Genomic DNA, 19,363 nt, shown 5'->3' on the forward strand with positions numbered 1-19,363 from the left:
CATGGGATACGATAAGTTTCCCAAGACAACTGTCCCACAAAAAATCCCACATGTATTTTGTTCACCTAAAATTAAATCTTGCTGCTATCCCTATTGTTTCTGTAACTGTTTTCTGTCAGTTCTGCAATATTCCTTGACAGTGTATCCCGGTATTTTCAAAACGGTTGTTCCACTAATGACCCTGTCCTCTCTATTTGTAAAATGTTGGTCTATCAAACCGTATTTTGTAACCCTCGTTTACGAAGAATTCAACCTAACAAGCATGGACATAAAATAATTCATTAGTTTGCATGGAAACAATTTTCTACAAAACAATGTTGTATTGTGAAGCTAAATGTAACTCTCACACCCCATATCAGGTGTATGATGTGTGAACAATCTTCTACACATAATTTTCATGTTCATTCTTATTTAAAAACATTAAAAACTCAAATTTATTTAGATATTTCAGTGCGTTTAGTTCATCTGTAATCAGACATTTATTTCAATCACTGGAATAGAGAACCTCTATTTTTGGTCTGCTATTTCAGGTTGACAAATCGGCAGTAGCCTATTTGAGTGTTGTCAATTTCAGGCTCTGAAGCTCACAGAACAAAGAATGCTGGGAACTGTATGATAGATCGCGAATGTCCGCGGGAGTGCGTATGCCTCGGAACAACAGTAGACTGTTCAGGGCGTGGGCTTAAATATATCCCCAAGGAACTGCCAATGTATACGACTGAATTGTAAGCAATGACTTGTTATCAAATCAGTTCTGTATATGAGTCGTATTTATCACTGCCTAGATGTTAAAACTTGCGTTTGTTATGCCGTGCAATAAAAGCAAACTTTATTGCTGTGGCCTACTTAAATGACGGCTTTAAATAAATGTGTAACTGTTCTGGCTGTGTATACTCATCATAAGAAGTTCAGGAACAGCCATATTTTAATGTTTCAATAGTCAATGTCATAACAGCTTAACTACAGTAACCTGTCAAGGTCCAGGTCAGAATTGATCTTCAGTAACCCATTTTTGTCATAAGAGGCGACTAAGGGATTAGGTGGTCATGCTTGCTGACTCGGTTAACACATGTAATTGTATCCCAAATGCAAAGATCAATACTCATTCTGTTGATCACTGGTTTGTCTGGTCCAGACATTATTTACAGACTGCTTCGTAGCTGGAAAGATTGTTGAGCGTGATGTAATGCTCACTCACTCATTCACTTAACTATGGTGCTATTGTGTAGATTGATATGCATGATATCAATCAGTAGAGCTGGAATATGGTTAAGTTTCACTACATACAATAGTTAACCTTATCTAAATGGCATCCTGCTGAGTTTGTAGAAGATGTGAGGTGTTACTTTTCAAACAAAAGACATAATTTACCTGTTAAATATGAATTGGTATTCTGCTTATTTGAATGTTGAACTATTCTATTGGTATTCTTTCAGAAAATTGGAAAATAATGAAATAAATCGAATTAAGAATGACGGAATATTCAAGAAAAAGCTACCTAATCTGCAAATACTGTAAGTATACAACATCCGTATACGACATTATTATACAATTATAAGTAATATTCATAGGCAGCATTTATACAATATTTTAAACAATGTTTGTTTGCAATATATACATATACATGTACAATGTTTGTATGCAAAATTCATACACAATATTCATATACACCACTCGTATACAACATTTGTATGCAATATTCTTACACAGTAGTCCTATATATTTGTATGCATGTACAACATTTGTATGTAAGTTCATGCAAAATATTCCTGTACAACGTTCATATAAAACAGTCATATACAGCCTTAAACCATGATATTCCACACACAGACACATGTTGGTCAGACCATACAATGTACAGCAAGATTGCAGAACAACTGCAGAACTTTCAAGCCTTATCAAAAAGAAATTTTTTCATCTGGTAGACAAACAAGCTTGCCATTTAGTTAAATAACACGGTGTAAAATGCCAGAGAACGTATGTTTTCACAAGTGGTGGCTGCAAAGTTTGAAATGATTTGTAACTGGTGGCAAAAGAGAAACTGTGGAGAAGATTAAAATATTTTCACTGGAGGTGAAACACAAAGGCAAGTGAGAGAGTTAGGTCATTTCAAGGTCACAGACATTTGCCAAGCAGCCAGGGTATATCTGTGATATCACACCCCCAGCTCAGACAGGTGGTTGGTAGAAGTATGGGACAGGTGGTTGAATCTAGGGGGAGGCGGAAGCTTGGTGAACATGTGCTTGATAACGTGAGATAAATTCTGTTTTGTGCTGATCTGATCTCTCACATCTTGTTCTATTTCAATTTTAGAGCTTGTAGATAAATTGATTCTGTTCCTCATTGATGGGATAGACTGTGCCAACATTCTTATGTTAATTACAGTGGAGGGATAAGCATGACATAGATAAACTTAGATTTTTTCTCACCGAAAGATATCAGGGAAATCTCAACAGTATGGGTATTAATCACTAATCTGTGTTTGATAATATGATATGTAGCTATGTATTTCCAATTTTTCTGATGAAACTAAGGCCATTAATTTTTTATTATGTTTCCACACAAGATCATGACTTGTCAATGGCTATAATTATTAACCAGTTCAAAGGATTAGTGTATTTGATTTGCATTCTTAAATCAAATCATTCTCATTCTCCTTGCGCGAATATGGAAGGTGGAAAGTGACGGAAAAAAAAGCACATTCTTCTGACACACAACTGTACTTGTAAATGTGATAATTAAGAACAGTTTCATCATTCTTGAAAGTATTTCAGACATAAAATTCTACATGATAAATTTTTATCCAGCTCAAGAATATGTGATGTCATTCTGCTATACCTCAAATAAAGAAGGAGATCAAACTAAAGCTCATGGTTTGTTGACAGTTGTATGCGCCAATTACACCTTGCGCAAGTGGAATCTCCACACAGCGTTGTCACCACACTGTTAAGAGCTCCTCGCTGTTTGCTCAAGCTTTGAAGTCTTTGTCGTAACAGTTTCTCAACTTTGGCGAGACATTTCTAACATTTGCTGAATAAACTTTGACAAATTTTTCGGACACGGCAGATTATGTGGCATTTGTTTTGGAATCGTGTCTTTTTCCTGTTGAAGACGACTTAGCAGCCACAAAAAATGTGGTGTGAAGTAAAGAATATGTTTACTTTTTCCGAATGGATGAATGGTGCTATTGTATGATTCGAGTAAACAGCTGAGTAAGGGACTGTTGTATTGTCAGATAATGAGGAAACTGCCCTCTGTGGATAAGTGTTCCTAAAATTCATGGCAAGTGTGAAAAAGGAAAAAGACGAATAAATACATTTTTGTTGAAAGGACCGAAATAATGGCTAAAGAAAACTATCTTCTGGACAATAAGTTATTCACTTCTCAGTTTCTATTTTTAGCTGAAAGTTCTTGTTTATTCGATGGCGAATCTAGTTGGATATTTTTTGTTTCCATTAAATGCTCTTCCAGTTTTCTGGACTTGTATAGTATTTTGTGTTATCAAAAAATTATGAAGCCTTTAAAATGTAAAGCTGTCAAAAACACATTATTTCCCACATTTAAATTTCAAATTTAATATCAAATGTGAGATGGTGAAAAAGTACTCATGTTTCACATAATGTACACATAGTTTTATCCTAATGTTGAAAATATGACTAGCAATAATTATTATTTCCACATTCAGAATATGATTGTATATATTTTAGAGGATATAGAGATATAAAGTTGACAGTTCAGAGTGACTTTGTTTATTTGCCATGAAAACGTATGAGCTAGCCCTTGCATTCATTACATTCCAATTTATAACAGATCGCCAGAGATCCATATAGACAAGTTTTTATCTTTCACCATGTAGGTAAGAAGTGTTTAGATTTACCAAGTCTTCCTCTCAGGCTACTCATGTTGTAAGTAGCATCTGTCATCTGGAAAGTAGTGTTTACTTTTATAATGGAGGAATTCAACTTTCAAGACAACTGGAAACTATTCACATAATTTGTGATTTCCATATGGTGTCAAATATTTCAGATAATGATGAAAAATGTTTAGCCTGAGGAAATTTGATTTCTGAATTGAAGCTTCCTGAAATGAATGAAACTTGAAAATACTAACACATGTGATTTTATTTCAGAGAATTAATATAACTTAAACTTATGCTAGATGCAACTTTTGTAGATCAAGTAAAGTGGAATATGTTTGTGTGTATAAATAGTATAGTAATTAAGTTTGATGATGGGGTGTATCAATAATATTCAGTTGATATGGGATAAGAAATCTAAATATTTACTTGGACTGGCTTTGAACTATTTTTATTGAAATGCTTTTGACAAATGACTTGTAAATTGACTTCAACAGATAAGGTATTTTTAGAAGTTAATAAGTACATATTTGGTTGAGAGATTATATGTTTCTCTTAATCTGGAACTTTATAATTTAAACAAATGTTTTATCACTCTGCAGATATCAAAACACAACCTATCTTTCACAGCTTGAACTGAGAAAAACTCCTTGTCTGCGGATTTTCTTGTCAACTCTGGAGAGATTTCACACTGACAAAACACCCTGCAGCAGTGAAAATATTTAATCAGTGCATCTTGATAAGATCGTGGAGTCAGATCAGGATTTTCAGGGTCAAAGAAAAAGACTGCTTTTCCAAATTTATAGCAGCAGACTTGTCGTGTTAAAGACTGGAGAATCTGGTGAAACACTTAGGCAATCATTATTACCGTGACCTAGGGGTATTCTGTGTGTGGTATGGTGTGTCCCACGTGGTTTTCTCGTTGTCACGACATGCTTGACTTTTATTTATTTCGTATATTCTGTTGCACTTTTATCAGAAAGTGTCAGTGTTCATAGAAAGGATGTTTTTGAAATGGATAATTGAGATGGTATTTTGAGCATCACTTTAACACTTAAACCTGAAACAAAGCTATGAATCTTGCTTGTTGACCTCACATTGATGCCTGTATCAATAGTCTGTAACATGTTCAGGATAAGTATTCATCATTTCTTAACAAAAACAGGTTATTTATTCCTTCAGTCTTTCTCTTCCGATGTGGTGTATTATGAATTAAGACAAGTAAGGTCAATGCATGAAAAGGCCAAATTATTGTCCTCTAAGACTGTACTTGTTGCCTTGCCTGATGGTCAGTATCGATGAAACATGTTTACTCTGAGGATAAGTACAACAAAAGAAAAGCGCAAGCCATGCACATACAAAAACACCTCCCTCTCTCTTTCTCTCTCTCTCTCTTTCTCTCTCTGCTGCCCAGCTAATGATAGACGCGCGCACGCACACACACACACACACACACACACACACACACACACACACACACACACACACACACACACACACACACACACACACACACACACACACACACACACACACACACATTATGCTACAAACACAGGCTTTGCACATGCTCATCATTATATAGTGTAGCACAAACTTTTATAATGCCACACCTTACAGAAACATTCATCATCTTCCTCCATGTTCCCTGAGATATGGTACTATTTGTGTGACGAAATAAACAGAACATGTCAACCAGGTCATTAAATGTAGCATATTTTCAAACTATTTGTTTTCACCTCATCTGCAAGGTGGAAAAAGGTCACCATGTTTACATGTTCATATCTTATGTTTATTTATGTATTTTTTTCTTCAGGGATTTGAATGATAACGCAATAGAAGTCATAGAAGACGGTGCATTCGAAGGGGCAGAAAAACTGACAGACCTGTAAGTTATACATTCCTGCCATAACAGCTGATACATGGGATGTGTTGTCAATATCAATGAGTATAGAGGGATGTATGTTTCATCGGCTCTGTTATCTTTATGCTTGCAAGCCCAGGTTCTTCTAGGTGTACATAGTGTTGACAACTTACTGTAGACATCCTGTGAGAATCTGCCATTGGGATTCATGGAATGGCTTGAGAATAGACTGAGTGATAGTTTTACTCTGCTTGTAGCAATATTCCAGCAATATCATGGCAGAGGACACCAGACATGGGCTATAGACATTGTACCCAGGTGTGGAGCTGAACCAGGGTCTTCGGCGTGACGAGCGGACTCTTTAACCCAAAGGTTTTCCTACTCCCCTTAAATACAGTGAGTGGAGTGGAGTGGGTGGGTGAGTGAATGAGTGGGTGGGTGGGTGAGAGAGAGTGAGTGAGTGAGTGAGTGAGGTGGGTGAGTGAGTGGAGTAGGTGGGTGGGTGAGTGAGTGAGAGGTGGGTAATTGAGTGAGTTTGGTTTAATGCTACTTTAGACTATACTCCAGTTATATCGCAGCATGCTACAGATTGAAATGATAGTATTGATGAGATCATGTTACATGAATTGTAAGACATCAAATTTTAAGGCCAGACCAATTTTATTTCTTGTTTTGCTAGAAAAAAACCCAATCCAAATCAATTTTTGTGTAAGTTTACATTTTTGTCCAAGACAACATTAGAATTTTTCTTCTTTGAAGGAGGAAAGTTCATTTGTAATTGTTGTTTCTTATTCTTGAAAAAATACAACCTGCAGATTTATAAAACAATAAATAAAATTAAATTAGTGTGGCCTAATCATGAATTATTGAAATTATATACTGTTGTCAAGACATTTGCATGAGTCTGACATTGAACGTTTTGCATACATCATGGAGATTTTAGAATGTGTGCAAATTTGATATACAACACTGCTTTGCCTGTTGATGTTTGAATTCTTCAAATGCTTTTGAATTATGAATCTCATAGCTATCATATTGCTTAGTGAGTTATGCTCTTGTATAAGTCTTTGGTCCCTGCTTCATAGGCACCAGCAAGTATCAGTATGTAAACGTATAGTGCTGGAAGTCGGTTTGACTCAAAGGAGACACATAAATTGCAAAACTAATAAATGTGCAATACTCAGTGAAACACTGATAACAATCAAAACATTAGACCAACTCTGTAAGATTTTGGTAGAATATATTTCCTGAAAATGAAGAATTTGTTTTACAAACTATCATTAAAATTTGGACACAGTTCACGACTAGTATTTGTTTGCAAGGGAGGTGTGCAAGGAGAGGCATAGTCAGGTCTGTTGTTTTGATTGTGATCTGCGTTTCATTCAGTGTTATATGTTTATTAGTTTTCGAGTTAGTTTTGCAGTTCATCAGCCTGCTTTTGAGCCAAATGAACTATAGGGGTTATATGTTTCTTAATCCCTGCTATAGGATTGATCAGACATTGATAGTGAGTGATAAGGGTATTATGGAGATAATCAAAAATGTATACAAACAGAAGCATTATTTTCAGATAGTTCTCTTAATTTTAATGATAGCATGATGTTTCATAAAGGACAATGGAATTGTTAGAGAGTTACCCATACTTTGGTGAACTCATTCTAGTCACGAGTTTTGCAATCATGATGATAACAATATAATAATGAAAATTTATTTACTGTTAAATCCACTCACTAAGTGGGTGCTCAAATGTAAAGTTGTCAATAACCACATTTATTTTAATGTACATTGTATATATTTCTCCCCAAAAAGAAATTTTGTTAGATGATCATAATCAGCCAGTACATTTTTTGTACATTTTAATAGCTACAGAGCTTGATATGTTATGAATTTGTCAGCTTTGTAATTGCATGTCAGGGATTTTAGATCGTAATCATCCCCACTCTGTGTTTCACATAAGAGGTAGGACACTTTGTAAATGGTAAAAAATACTTAAAAACTCAGATTTCCCAAATCACTCTTTAATTGTTGCAACAAGCCATGTCATAGCAACAGAACAATGTCTGCTTACCTGTTCCAAGCATTTCGCAGTTGTCACTGACAATTTGTCGGACAGCCAAAAGAGTCTATTTTTTGTCAGTTTTTTTGCTTCTCCCCTCTTGTTCCTTGCTTGATGACATGTTTGTGTGTGTTACTAGACTGGTGACTAACAACAAGCTTACCCAGCTCTCTTCTGCATCTCTGCGAGGTCTGCAGCATGTCAAGTCTCTGTAAGTGAAACGTCAAGGGGAAAAGTCACCCATATCCCCAAAATTTGTTTGTTTAAATATCTTGCTTTGTTGAAAGATTTGAAGCTGGTGGAGAGAAGATAAAGATGTTTGTTTTCAGGTCTTAAGAAAGAAAAGATTGAATTCACTTTATTTTTCGTTTAATATTTTTCATTAAGCTCTATATAAATAACATTGTGATAGATGATATATAATGGGTCTTATTGTTCTTTATGTTGATCCATGCTATTCAAATAATCTTTTTTGGGTAAACAAATTCTACGCTGTTATGTAACACAGAATCAGGATGGTGAACATGTTTCCAGAGGGAGACTAAGATAGCATAGTCCCAGGAATTTAGCACTGTGAGAACACCAGAAATGGACTTCACACATTGTACCCTTTGTTTGTAATCGAACCAGGTCCTCAGCATGACGAGTGAACACTTTAACCACTAGGCTACACCACCGCCCACCCGTGGCTTCAAATGTCACTCGCTCATTTGAGTAGAGAAACCAAAATCGAAAGTCAGGTCTTGGATGCCTCAATCACTATGCTATGCCACTGACCTAACATTGTTGCAAGATACACAATATACTCCGTTGTGCCTTGTTTGTCCATCTCTACACTCCCATACCCAGTTTTTGTCACCCAAGGGGATTCCTCTCCCCATGTCATTACAGTGGACTTAATGACCATTTGATGGTTCAATGAAGAGTCCTTTTCTTTTCCATAATAAAATTTTACAACAACAGTTAGTATGAAAGAGAATTCCATCCATTTGGTCTTTGCCAAAGTTGACAACCAGTTTGTACGTTACACCAACTACAGTGCTTTGATACAGTCACAATGTCACAGCAGTATTGGGTACAGTGTGTGAGGCCCATTTTCAGGTGTGCCTTGCTATGATATTACTAGAATATTGGTAAAAGAAGCACAAAACCATACTCATTCACTCGCTCTTTCTGAAATGGTCAAAACAGTTGAGATGTATGGAGTCAAAAGTAACAACACCTTTGTGAGATTCTTAATGGTTAAAAAATATTATTTTTTTTAAATTCACAAATCTAGAGATCCCGTTTCTTCTGACATGTTATGCGTCAGTTTCCCTTCCCCAATATTGTTTTGGTTCATGTCTCAAAAAATGTATTGAGAATCTTTTTTGGATACCAGAATCAGTGTATGGTGATACGTGATCGGATGCTGGGAAAAGTTTTGCATTCATGAAAATTATTCTGAACCAGTGACAAACTATTTATCAGATAGCGAAGTTATTTCAAGTCATTGATATCACACTTTACCACTAGTAATTTCTCTGACCTTCCTTTCAACACATGTTATACAACAGAGTGGCTATATTGACTGGGAATAACTAGATACTGAGATAACGGAGATTAATCACCAAGTGTAGCGACAAGTGCATGCTCAGCAGAAATTATTGAATTAATCACATGTCTGAAATAAACGATGTGAAAGGTATGTGACTGCAAGGTGAAGATGTTGCAGTAATTCTTTAATCGGTAGCAGGATTATGGCTGGTTTAGCAGGTCTGGGAGTCTGAGCTTTCAGTTTTATGGTGGTGTGTTTGCCGTGCATGACGATGTTGTATGATATCTGTTAATATAGGATGCTTCGGGGGAACAGAATCACGTGTATCAACAACGTTACGTTCACAGAGACGCCCAGATTGAGAGTTTTGTGAGTAAAGTGTTTAACTTAACACAGTACAATCTTATCCAAACAGTCAACCATCTAGTTAAACTTTAAATTGAATCACCTTTTTCCTTCTTGTAGTCAAAAATAAATATTCACCACTGAAAAAAATATTTTGTATGAAACATTTTTTTCAATAGTTACAGCTACAGCTTTGAGAAAAGTATTTTTTAAGGTGCATGTATTTCAAACATAGATTTGAGGATTATGGAACTAAGTGTGTGGAAATGTTGCATCTCAGCTGAATCCGTAGTAACAGTTTTTATAATCAGGCTCATACTTAAATTTTTCGGTGAAATTACCCATTTTGCTGATCAGCAAAATTATTCCAAAAATATGTCAGCAGTGGGAATATATTTGATTTGAAATCTATGCATCAACAGTTTATGCACATTTGCAATGAAAATATGTTTTTGTGAAATACTTAGAAAGTTACATTATTTAAATATTGAAGGAAAATCTAATAATTAATTTATTTTTTACTTGTTATTTTTGTTATTTGTTTATGATATTGACTTTGTATGGTATATTTTCAGATCCCTGTATGACAACCAGATCCGATGTATAACCCAAGGTGCTTTTGACAGACTGCACTACCTATCAACTCTGTAAGTACATCCAACTGATTGAATCACACATATAATAACATGTTTGGTTGGTGTTTCTGGTAAGGACTTGGGACCTACTGTGTCTCACAGTCCCTGATCCATATTATTTTCCTGTCTTCCAAGCCCTCTCGGCAGTGCTACAGCCCTAAATTAAGCAAGTCTAGATTTCCTCAGGTTATGAATCTCTGGATTCCCTGGGGCTGCTTTCTGTTCATGAGGGTTAGTTTGTTACTATCAAAATTATGTATTTTTGGAGACTAAACATTAATCTAGCTGTGGACCTTATGATCTTCTCGTGACTGCTGATAGTTCATTGGTCTCAAAGATAAGGATGAATCTGAGGTGTAGGTCTTCCTTTGAAAAGTATGCAACACTCCTTGAAAAGTATTTCGATATGGGGTTGCAAGGAACAGAGCGGGTTATGTCAGACTTAAACCAAACGTCCTCGTCACCAGAATTTTGTTCAACAGTAATGAACAAAACAAACTGGCACATCAGGTGCTTGTACATGTCAGGGTTTATTATAAATATTGCCTCACAGGTGACACTGAAATCAGATAACTGCTTTACCTAACACTCAGATCACAGAACCGAAATATGAATTAGGGACATTAAACTGAAATAGTATTATATGATAACACCACAGGTGAACTAGTACAAATTAGATACACTCCTGGAAAAATGACATATGGGTGAACTTTGAAATCTAATAAAATTATTCCTTCATGAAATATAAGGACATTTTGATGAACTATCAGAAATAAGAAATTACACTGAGACCTTTAATATGACAGAAAATGTTAAGAGATATTTTAATGTTAAAATGTTAAGTCATATTTTAAGACACTCAGGTATTAGATAGAGATGTATCTAAAAAATGAACTAACATGATACTGTTTGTGTACTTCTCTCTATTAGCAGACTTTTCTCCTGAGAAAGCACTCCATGGTCTAAAAAAAATTGTGTAAATTCTCTAAAATTTAACAAAATAATACATCTGTATGATAGGATTTCAAAATACACATGCAAGTCTCCCCAAACTTCCCATCTACCTTTCCAAACCAACAAAGTTTATAACTGTGATACAGTTTACAGAACAGAACCATAAAAACGGCATTTCCTGCATGTTTCGCAAGCTAACGAAGTGTTTTACCTGGAGGTTTAATCATGGTAAACATCCAGCTCATCCAGATCTGTCTCCCTCGTCAGTGATGGAATAAAGGCATCTGCCAACATCCCTAGTGTTATTGTAGTGTCAGTACTAAGGGCTGTTAGTGTTGGCTGCCGATACAGTTTTCACACCCCTGTGAATGATTTACCAAACTGTGCACTTCCTTACAATAGCAGCTGTTGTTGCCAGTACGAACAGAGTTGTCTGTAGTGACTGGGATATGTTTATTCTCCACCATGATCATGTTTGTTCTAGTAAGTTTAATTATCAGAAGGTTGAAAGATCACCATACTCAACCAACAGAAGGGAGGTTTTGAAAAATAGTAATTGTTTGTGAGAAAATATTCCATTACTGAAAACAAAGTTATGGCTTTGTTAGAAAATATCTCATTACTCAAAGAAATTGTACTTATATTTATGTCTTCATTTTCTACAACACAGAAAATATTATTGACTGCTTGACACCTTTAAACTTAACCTGTGGATTAAGGTGACGCGTACTAAGCCATTGCTCTAATGCTATTGTTCTTGCAACTGAGCCTGAAATTCACTGCGCATCTAGAAAGTTCTGGGTAATAACTCAAATTCAGATGTAGCTCATCACATGCAAAATTATAGAAATATTATACATCCACCATTACACAGTTCAGATCAGATAAATCACTTGAATCTATAGATTCTGGAACTAGGATAAACTCGTTCCTGGAGTGGCATTTTAGAAGTTGGTCAGAAGTCAGAAAGAACAAGTACGTATGGATGACAACTTCGTTAATTCTAGAGCGTGACATTTTGATACAGATTCTTCTAACATTTTCAAGTCATTCAAACTTGAAAACGATACAAGAACCTGTATGTAAACGTCATGCTCTAGAATTAAAGAGGTTGTTATCCATATATATATTGGTTCATTTCTTTTGGATAACCCCTTGCTCTACTGAGATAAAGGATTTTCATGATTTCTAATTACAAATTGGTTAACGTTTCAAAATATTACCATGAAGATATCCCCAAGCCAGCTTGCCCACTTCAAGATAGCTTATTATTTGATTACAGATTACATTACATATTGTCAAGAAGAGTGGAAATTCTTTGTTAATTTGTGTTATCTCTAGATAGAACAGTAAAAATGAAAAAAAAATTATCCAGACATTGGTTTTCTCCCTGATAAGAAGAATACTGTGGTATGACTGAGAGTTCTGTAGATTGATACGTATTTCAATCTGGTCTAAGTGTTCTACCAGAGTTAATGACCATGTAACCATCAAGAGTTGTCTCCCTTACTCTTGAGGTCATGACTCCTGCAAAGACATCATGCAAATGACTTTTTATCTGGATATAAAATGGCTATTTTCAATGATGTGACCCTCTCTAAATATGTGTTTTAGTTTAAATACCTTCTCAGATTTAATCTAGTATTTTTGGTGACTCATTCACGAGTCACCTTGTCCAATTCCTTCCTATAATGAATGACCAGGGCATCCAATCACCAAGAAATAAGGTGTCACAAGTCACAAATGTAACCTCAGTGTGATGTTAAAGAATGCAAGTTAAGGTTAACCTTAGTTTAGGTTGCTTTGTGAAAGGAAACCCAGTCTCTCTGGGGAGATCACATTCTACCAACGGTCGTTTTTATGAAAAAATGAAATTTAATGTGAAAAATTTCAAATTGACAACCATTAATACCAAAGGGTATGAGTTTGTGTCATGACTCCTGTTGGGACTGCAGGTTATGAAAGTCCCAAGTACCATGGTAACCTGGAATTAATCGATGCTGTGGTCAGTATATGAGACTTGCCTGATTGAGTGTTAATGTCTCCCAAACGACATCTACTTTGTCCATAGTATTAGTCACAGATTTGTCCCGTCCAGATTTGATTATTTTCAAGATATTGTCATTTAGCAGTGATATCATTGAATGTTGCTCTACATGAACAATGTAATGAACAATACACAGATTTTATGACATGCTGATTTCAGAAACTTGATGGCAAACCCGTTCCATTGCAATTGCCACCTTGGCTGGCTGTCTGATTGGCTGAAGAGACGTAACGTGATCACTGGCACACCCACCTGCACTGCCCCCCACCCACTCAAGAATACCCCCATACAGGACCTGAAGATTAAAGACTTTATCTGCGAAGGTAGGTGACAGCTACAGATGGATGGTAATTTTACTATGTGGGTCTTCCCTGGTAACATTTTATTAAAGAATTATTGTTTTCAATCCCTGAGGTGAAAACTGGTTTGAAATGATAACAAAACTGATTATTTTGACTGGTATTAAATAATCCTTGTTGCAGAGGTGAACGACATTGGCTGCAACACCGGAGTAACACCATGTTGTCAGGATAGCAGTATCGGTGAGTTTAGAATGTTGCCCTACAACTTGTTTTTCCACCAATTCCTGTAACAGTTCCTTTTCCCCCAATCTGTGTTCAGTATATTTATGTATAACTGATTCCTGTTAAGAAAACAGAGTTTTAATCAAAGTAAATTTTCAAATTTTTCCCTAGTTGAGGAGAACAGTTGTGATCCCCGTGCCTACTGTCCCCCAAAATGCACCTGTGACGGCACCAAGGTCCGCTGCAGCCATCTGGACATGACTGACGTCCCAAAGTACATCCCACTTGACACCACAGAGCTGTAAGTATAGGACTAGCTAGAGTGAGTTTTATGCTGCTTTTAGCAGTATTACAGCAATATCACAGTGAGGTAGCCCACTAATGGGTTCACACATTATAACCATGTTGAGAGTTGAACCCGGGTCTTTGGCATGACAAGCGAACACTCTAACCACTAGGCTACCCCACCACACATGTAATGTGAAAGAAAATCCTTAGATGGGGCAAAACTGTTGGAGAACCATGCTTACTTCTTCACTTTGGATTCGACACAATTTTGTGAAACACCCTGAAAATCACTGACATGTCTGCCAGCTTGACCTGATATACACCTCTTGAATGGACGCTCTGGGAACATAGGAAACGAGCTTCAAACTTAGGATTCCCACTTAGGGAATCAAGCACAGACCTTCACTGTGAAGGGCAAACACTTTAACCATTAGGCTAAGACACACCCATGTGAACAAGCATACATCCATCACTTTGTGTTTCAGATATCTTGATGTCAACGAGATTACCAAAATCCCAATGGAAATAGGCATGCTCACCAAACTCCAAAAACTGTAAGCATACCAAAAGTGGACATGAAATATTGTAGAAAAAATAACCTAAAAACTGTTGACCTCATCTATCTGGCATCCCGAAAACCTTTTTCAATAGCAATAATAATAATAATAATATAATTCTCATGACAACTCAACTGATGTTCATTTTAATCATTTAGATATCTGTGATTTCAGGGATTTAAGTCACAACAATATTGAGACCCTGCCGGAACTAATCTTCGCTAATCTGACCAAACTATCAACACTGTAAGTACCAGTAGCCATCGCCTCCAGTGTAGCTGCAGGATCATTCTTATAAAAGTGGTACTGCAATATTACAATACATATTGAGTACTTTATTTAGTGTTTGAAGGAATTATACCAGTACATATAAAACAAATAAGACAAAACAGTATTCTCTTTGATACTTTTCATTTTAACTAATTATTGTTGTTGTTATTATTGTGTTTATTGTATTTCTTATTTTGTAAGAGCTTTTATTCCACAAGTTCCATTAAATTAAATTTAATGCGTACATCATGGTGGGAAGGAAGCAAATGGTAATCCTGGTAACTGTGTTCTAGGATCCTCAGTTACAACAACATCCAGTGTATGGGGGACACTAGTTTCTCCGGCCTCAAGGAACTCAGGATATTGTAAGTACTGAAATACACCATTACTCATAATCTCAGTGTGTTGCTTTCTTTACCTGATGTTACCGATATTTGATAAAAAAGATCACAGTCAATAATCAGATTATGATGTCTCATAAATATTGGTGCTTTTTAAAAATTACTACCAAGTGTAATGTATTTAGGAAAGATTTTTCAGTTACCAGTAAAGGGATTTCTCTGTTTCCCTTATGTTATAGACCCATGAAGATCAGGGTTAGAATAGTTCCTCAGTTACCCATGCTTGCCTTAAAAGGCGGTTCTGCTTGTCATAAGGAGTGACTAATGGGACCGGGTGGTTTGATGTGGTGACTTGGTTGACAGATGTCCTTGGTTCCCAATTGCGCAGATCGATGCTCATACTGTTGATCACTGGATTGTCTGGTCCAGACTTGAGTATTTACAGATGGTCGTCATATAGTTGGAATATTTCTGAGTGTAGTGTACAAATAAACTCACCTTTAGGCAATATGTTAGTTCAACACAAACAAATACCAAAAAGAATATTTAGACAACTTGCAAGTCAGGTTTTAATGTTGAAATGTTTTTATGAAAAAGTATATTTTGTAAAGATGAAAAACAATTTTTTTTATGGCTTTGCAGGTCGCTCCATGGGAACAACCTGTCCGTGATCCCTTACAACGCCTTCAAGGATCTTGTTGCCCTCACACACATGTAAGAAGTCAGATGTAGTTGTCAAGAATTGTCTCCCCTTGATTGTGTTCAAAACCAATACTAAAGACAACTTCGTTATCTGAACAGAATCAATTGCTGATAGTTATAATGACCTAGGAGAATAAAGATCAATATATATATATATATATATATATATATATATATATATATATATATATATATATATATATATATATATATACATATATATATATATATACATACATATATATATATACATACATATATATATATATATACATATATATATATATATATATATATATATATATATATATATATATATATATATATATATATATATATATATATATATATATAATATATCAAGGTAGATAGGTAGATGCACTTGACAGATTTTGTATACTGAAGATGTATATATATATATATATATATATATATATATATATATATTATGCTGATACATCTTCAGTAAAATACAAAATCTTTCAAGTGTATCTACCTATCTACCTTGACTTTGTTCAGTCTTGAAAAGACCTTGTATTTGTCAATGTGGACTTGATGAATTCTAACTGGCTTGAAAAGTTTGTGACTTAAATCATGTGTATAGCATGACTCCAGTTATTGAGTTGTCTGTGTGTCCCTGCAGCGCGCTGGGTGGCAACCCCATGTACTGTGACTGCAACCTCAAGTGGCTGTCGGACTGGATCAAGCGTGACTACATCGAACCAGGAATTGCACAGTGTGTTGGACCTGAGAAGATGAAGGATAAACTTCTCCTCACGACACCATCACACTACTTTGAATGTCTAGGTAAGGTGGTCACAAAATATTCAGACATATTCAGCGACTTAACCTGGCATTTGATGCCAGTGTTAGCAAGTTTTCAGATCCCATAATAGGATTCAAACCAGTACCTTCTGATCCAAGATCTGATGCTTTGTGCACATGACCAAAGAAGTGAATCCTTTCAGTTTGCTAACAAAGTAAGGAGAACAATATAGTGAGAAGGATGTTTGCAAGTGTAGTCATTTCACATTCATTGAGTGAATTGGATTTTAAAAATATGAAAATCAACAAAATATAAATTTGGAAAAGTAATACAGGTTTTAGACATTCTGCACTTATGAGTGGGTATGGTGCTGATAAATTTAGAAACATAGTCAGGATGAACTAGTATTAATAACTTAGCGTGATGGTTTAGTGTGTCACTCTGGAAAAAATTCGTTTCTGTAAGTTGCACAACATAGATGACTGGGAATCTCATGACCCCTGTTTCTGTCAGGAGGGACTTGAAGCTATACAACAGACTGAAACATATCTTCAAAAAACTCCACATACCATTTCAACTATCACCCATATATCCCTTCTTTGCCTCCTGTTGTATCCCAGAGTCTTCAATGGTCCTGTGTTACGACTTATTATCAGATGGTGTATCATGTGATGTTTTCCAGGTGACCCTGACCCTCAAGTGGCAGAGAAATGTAATGTTTGTCTGAAGAAACCGTGTCTCCATGGCGGAAAGTGTCGCCTTAAAGACTTCAAGAACTTCACATGTGATTGTTCAGCTGGTTACCATGGGTACCAGTGCGAGAAACAGATTGATGCCTGCTTTGGTAACCCCTGTAATAATGGTGGCAAGTGCACTGTTATGGAGTTTGGTCGATTTCAGTAAGTATTAAATGCTTCACACAGATAGTACTAGATAATTAGCATTATACAATTGTGTTTCACTGGAACAGTTTCATCACACGTGTACTGACAAGGCCAAATTTAGGAACAAATTTGGTAAACAAATCATCAGCTTAAAAAAATATACATATGAAGAAAATATGATGTTAAAAGAAGTGGGTGTAACTAGCATTTGGCAGCATTTTATGTTCTCTAGGATGTGTTCTTGATGCATTTGGAGGTGACACTCTGTTGCTATGACTAGATACATGTTATATTCCATTACTGGTGTGTCTTTTTACTGATCCTTGTTTAAGTATCCAATCTCACATTGTAGATGTCACTGCCTGGACGGGTTTGAGGGCGAGAGGTGCGAGACTAACATCGATGACTGTATTACCCACTCCTGCACCAACAACGCCACCTGCGTGGATGAGATACAGTCCTACTCCTGTCACTGTGCTCCAGGATATATGGGTAAAACGCCAGCCTTGTAGTAGTAGCATGTTGTTTCAGGAGGGGAATATTTATACTATGTCACAGTGTTACTGCTCTGGGACAATGGATTGTCTCATGGATGACCTCATGATAACCCACATAAACCAAGTATTGCAATACACATACAGAATGATACAGGATTCAAATCCATTATCAGTCTTGACATCACAACTTCCAACTTTTGATGAGGTACTATTATTATTGATGTACAAGTACCAACATAACAAGGGGAGCAACTCCACCTAGGTTGTGACATCCATGCTTCATTGGCTGTTCACCCTGATGATCTGGGTTCGATTCCCCACATGAGTACAATGTTTGGAGCCCATGTTTGGTATCCCCAGGTGTCATATTACTGGAATGTTGCCAATAGCTCACTCGCTTATTCACAACTGTCTACAAGTAATTGTAATTATAACTAGAACACATAAAATGGCATGAAACAAGATTCATTCATTCCATATTGCATATATTCAGCTATCTGTCATGTGTTGCAGGCAAGAGGTGTGAGACAAGGATTCCGTTCTGCAAGGCTGGGTTTAACTACTGCATGAACGGTGCCACATGTGTCAGCACCGGCTCAGATTACAGGTATGTTGCAGTGTCACAGAAATCCGCAATGAACATGCAGTACATCTCCACAACTTTCACCAAAACAGTTACATCCTGTGGTTGTAGTGGTTTAACTTTAGACAGACAATTTTGTCATTTCACATATCAACACATACTGAAAAAACGTCAGCTTCACTAACTACAGTCTCGTTAATCTGACATTGTGTATTGCACAGCAAATTGTCGGATCAATGATAATGATGAACTAAATAACTGAGACTAAATTACATTTATTCAATTTTTTACCAACAAAAGCACCAGATAAAGATGATTGTTGGATGAACAGAGGTCAGATTAACGACACTTGACTGTATTTGATTATCATTCTTGAAGTGGGAGTAAATCAGAATGTTATTCAACATTATGGATAATGCATTAGCAACAGTCAGAGTGGAATATTGTTGAGTGTGGTGTTAAATGGCAAACAAACAAGATATTTTGATACAGAAGTCCTCCTGGGGAGATTCTTGATTGCACACATACTTTGTATTTCAGGTAGATCCAGATCTGTTTACATATACATCTGATGACTTTGTTTCATAAAATGTATGTAAATAGTAACACTTGGTCTGACATGTACATGTTACAATAGAAAATATACACCTCTTTACA

General features: G+C 36.0%; 1 protein-coding gene across 5 annotated transcripts in view; it reads left to right on the plus strand.

Moving 5' to 3' along the window:
- Positions 1 to 19,363, plus strand: part of LOC137265332 (slit homolog 2 protein-like) — a 163,334-nt gene that overhangs the window by 134,265 nt on the left and 9,706 nt on the right. For 4 of the 5 annotated variants that reach the window (XM_067800708.1, XM_067800711.1, XM_067800712.1 and 1 more), the window contains exons 16-32: positions 575 to 725; positions 1,437 to 1,514; positions 5,673 to 5,744; positions 7,916 to 7,987; positions 9,611 to 9,682; positions 10,234 to 10,305; positions 13,454 to 13,617; positions 13,777 to 13,836; positions 13,990 to 14,119; positions 14,592 to 14,660; positions 14,838 to 14,909; positions 15,227 to 15,298; positions 15,917 to 15,988; positions 16,620 to 16,783; positions 17,425 to 17,641; positions 17,979 to 18,118; positions 18,637 to 18,730. In XM_067800708.1, the coding sequence (XP_067656809.1) occupies positions 575 to 725; positions 1,437 to 1,514; positions 5,673 to 5,744; positions 7,916 to 7,987; positions 9,611 to 9,682; positions 10,234 to 10,305; positions 13,454 to 13,617; positions 13,777 to 13,836; positions 13,990 to 14,119; positions 14,592 to 14,660; positions 14,838 to 14,909; positions 15,227 to 15,298; positions 15,917 to 15,988; positions 16,620 to 16,783; positions 17,425 to 17,641; positions 17,979 to 18,118; positions 18,637 to 18,730 (1,771 nt within the window). The remainder of the gene's footprint in view (positions 1 to 574; positions 726 to 1,436; positions 1,515 to 5,672; positions 5,745 to 7,915; positions 7,988 to 9,610; positions 9,683 to 10,233; positions 10,306 to 13,453; positions 13,618 to 13,776; positions 13,837 to 13,989; positions 14,120 to 14,591; positions 14,661 to 14,837; positions 14,910 to 15,226; positions 15,299 to 15,916; positions 15,989 to 16,619; positions 16,784 to 17,424; positions 17,642 to 17,978; positions 18,119 to 18,636; positions 18,731 to 19,363) is intronic. The other variant, XM_067800710.1, reaches the window with a different exon arrangement.

Source organism: Haliotis asinina, chromosome 15 (genome assembly GCF_037392515.1).
Source record: "Haliotis asinina isolate JCU_RB_2024 chromosome 15, JCU_Hal_asi_v2, whole genome shotgun sequence".
Taxonomy (NCBI): Eukaryota; Metazoa; Mollusca; class Gastropoda; order Lepetellida; family Haliotidae; genus Haliotis; species Haliotis asinina.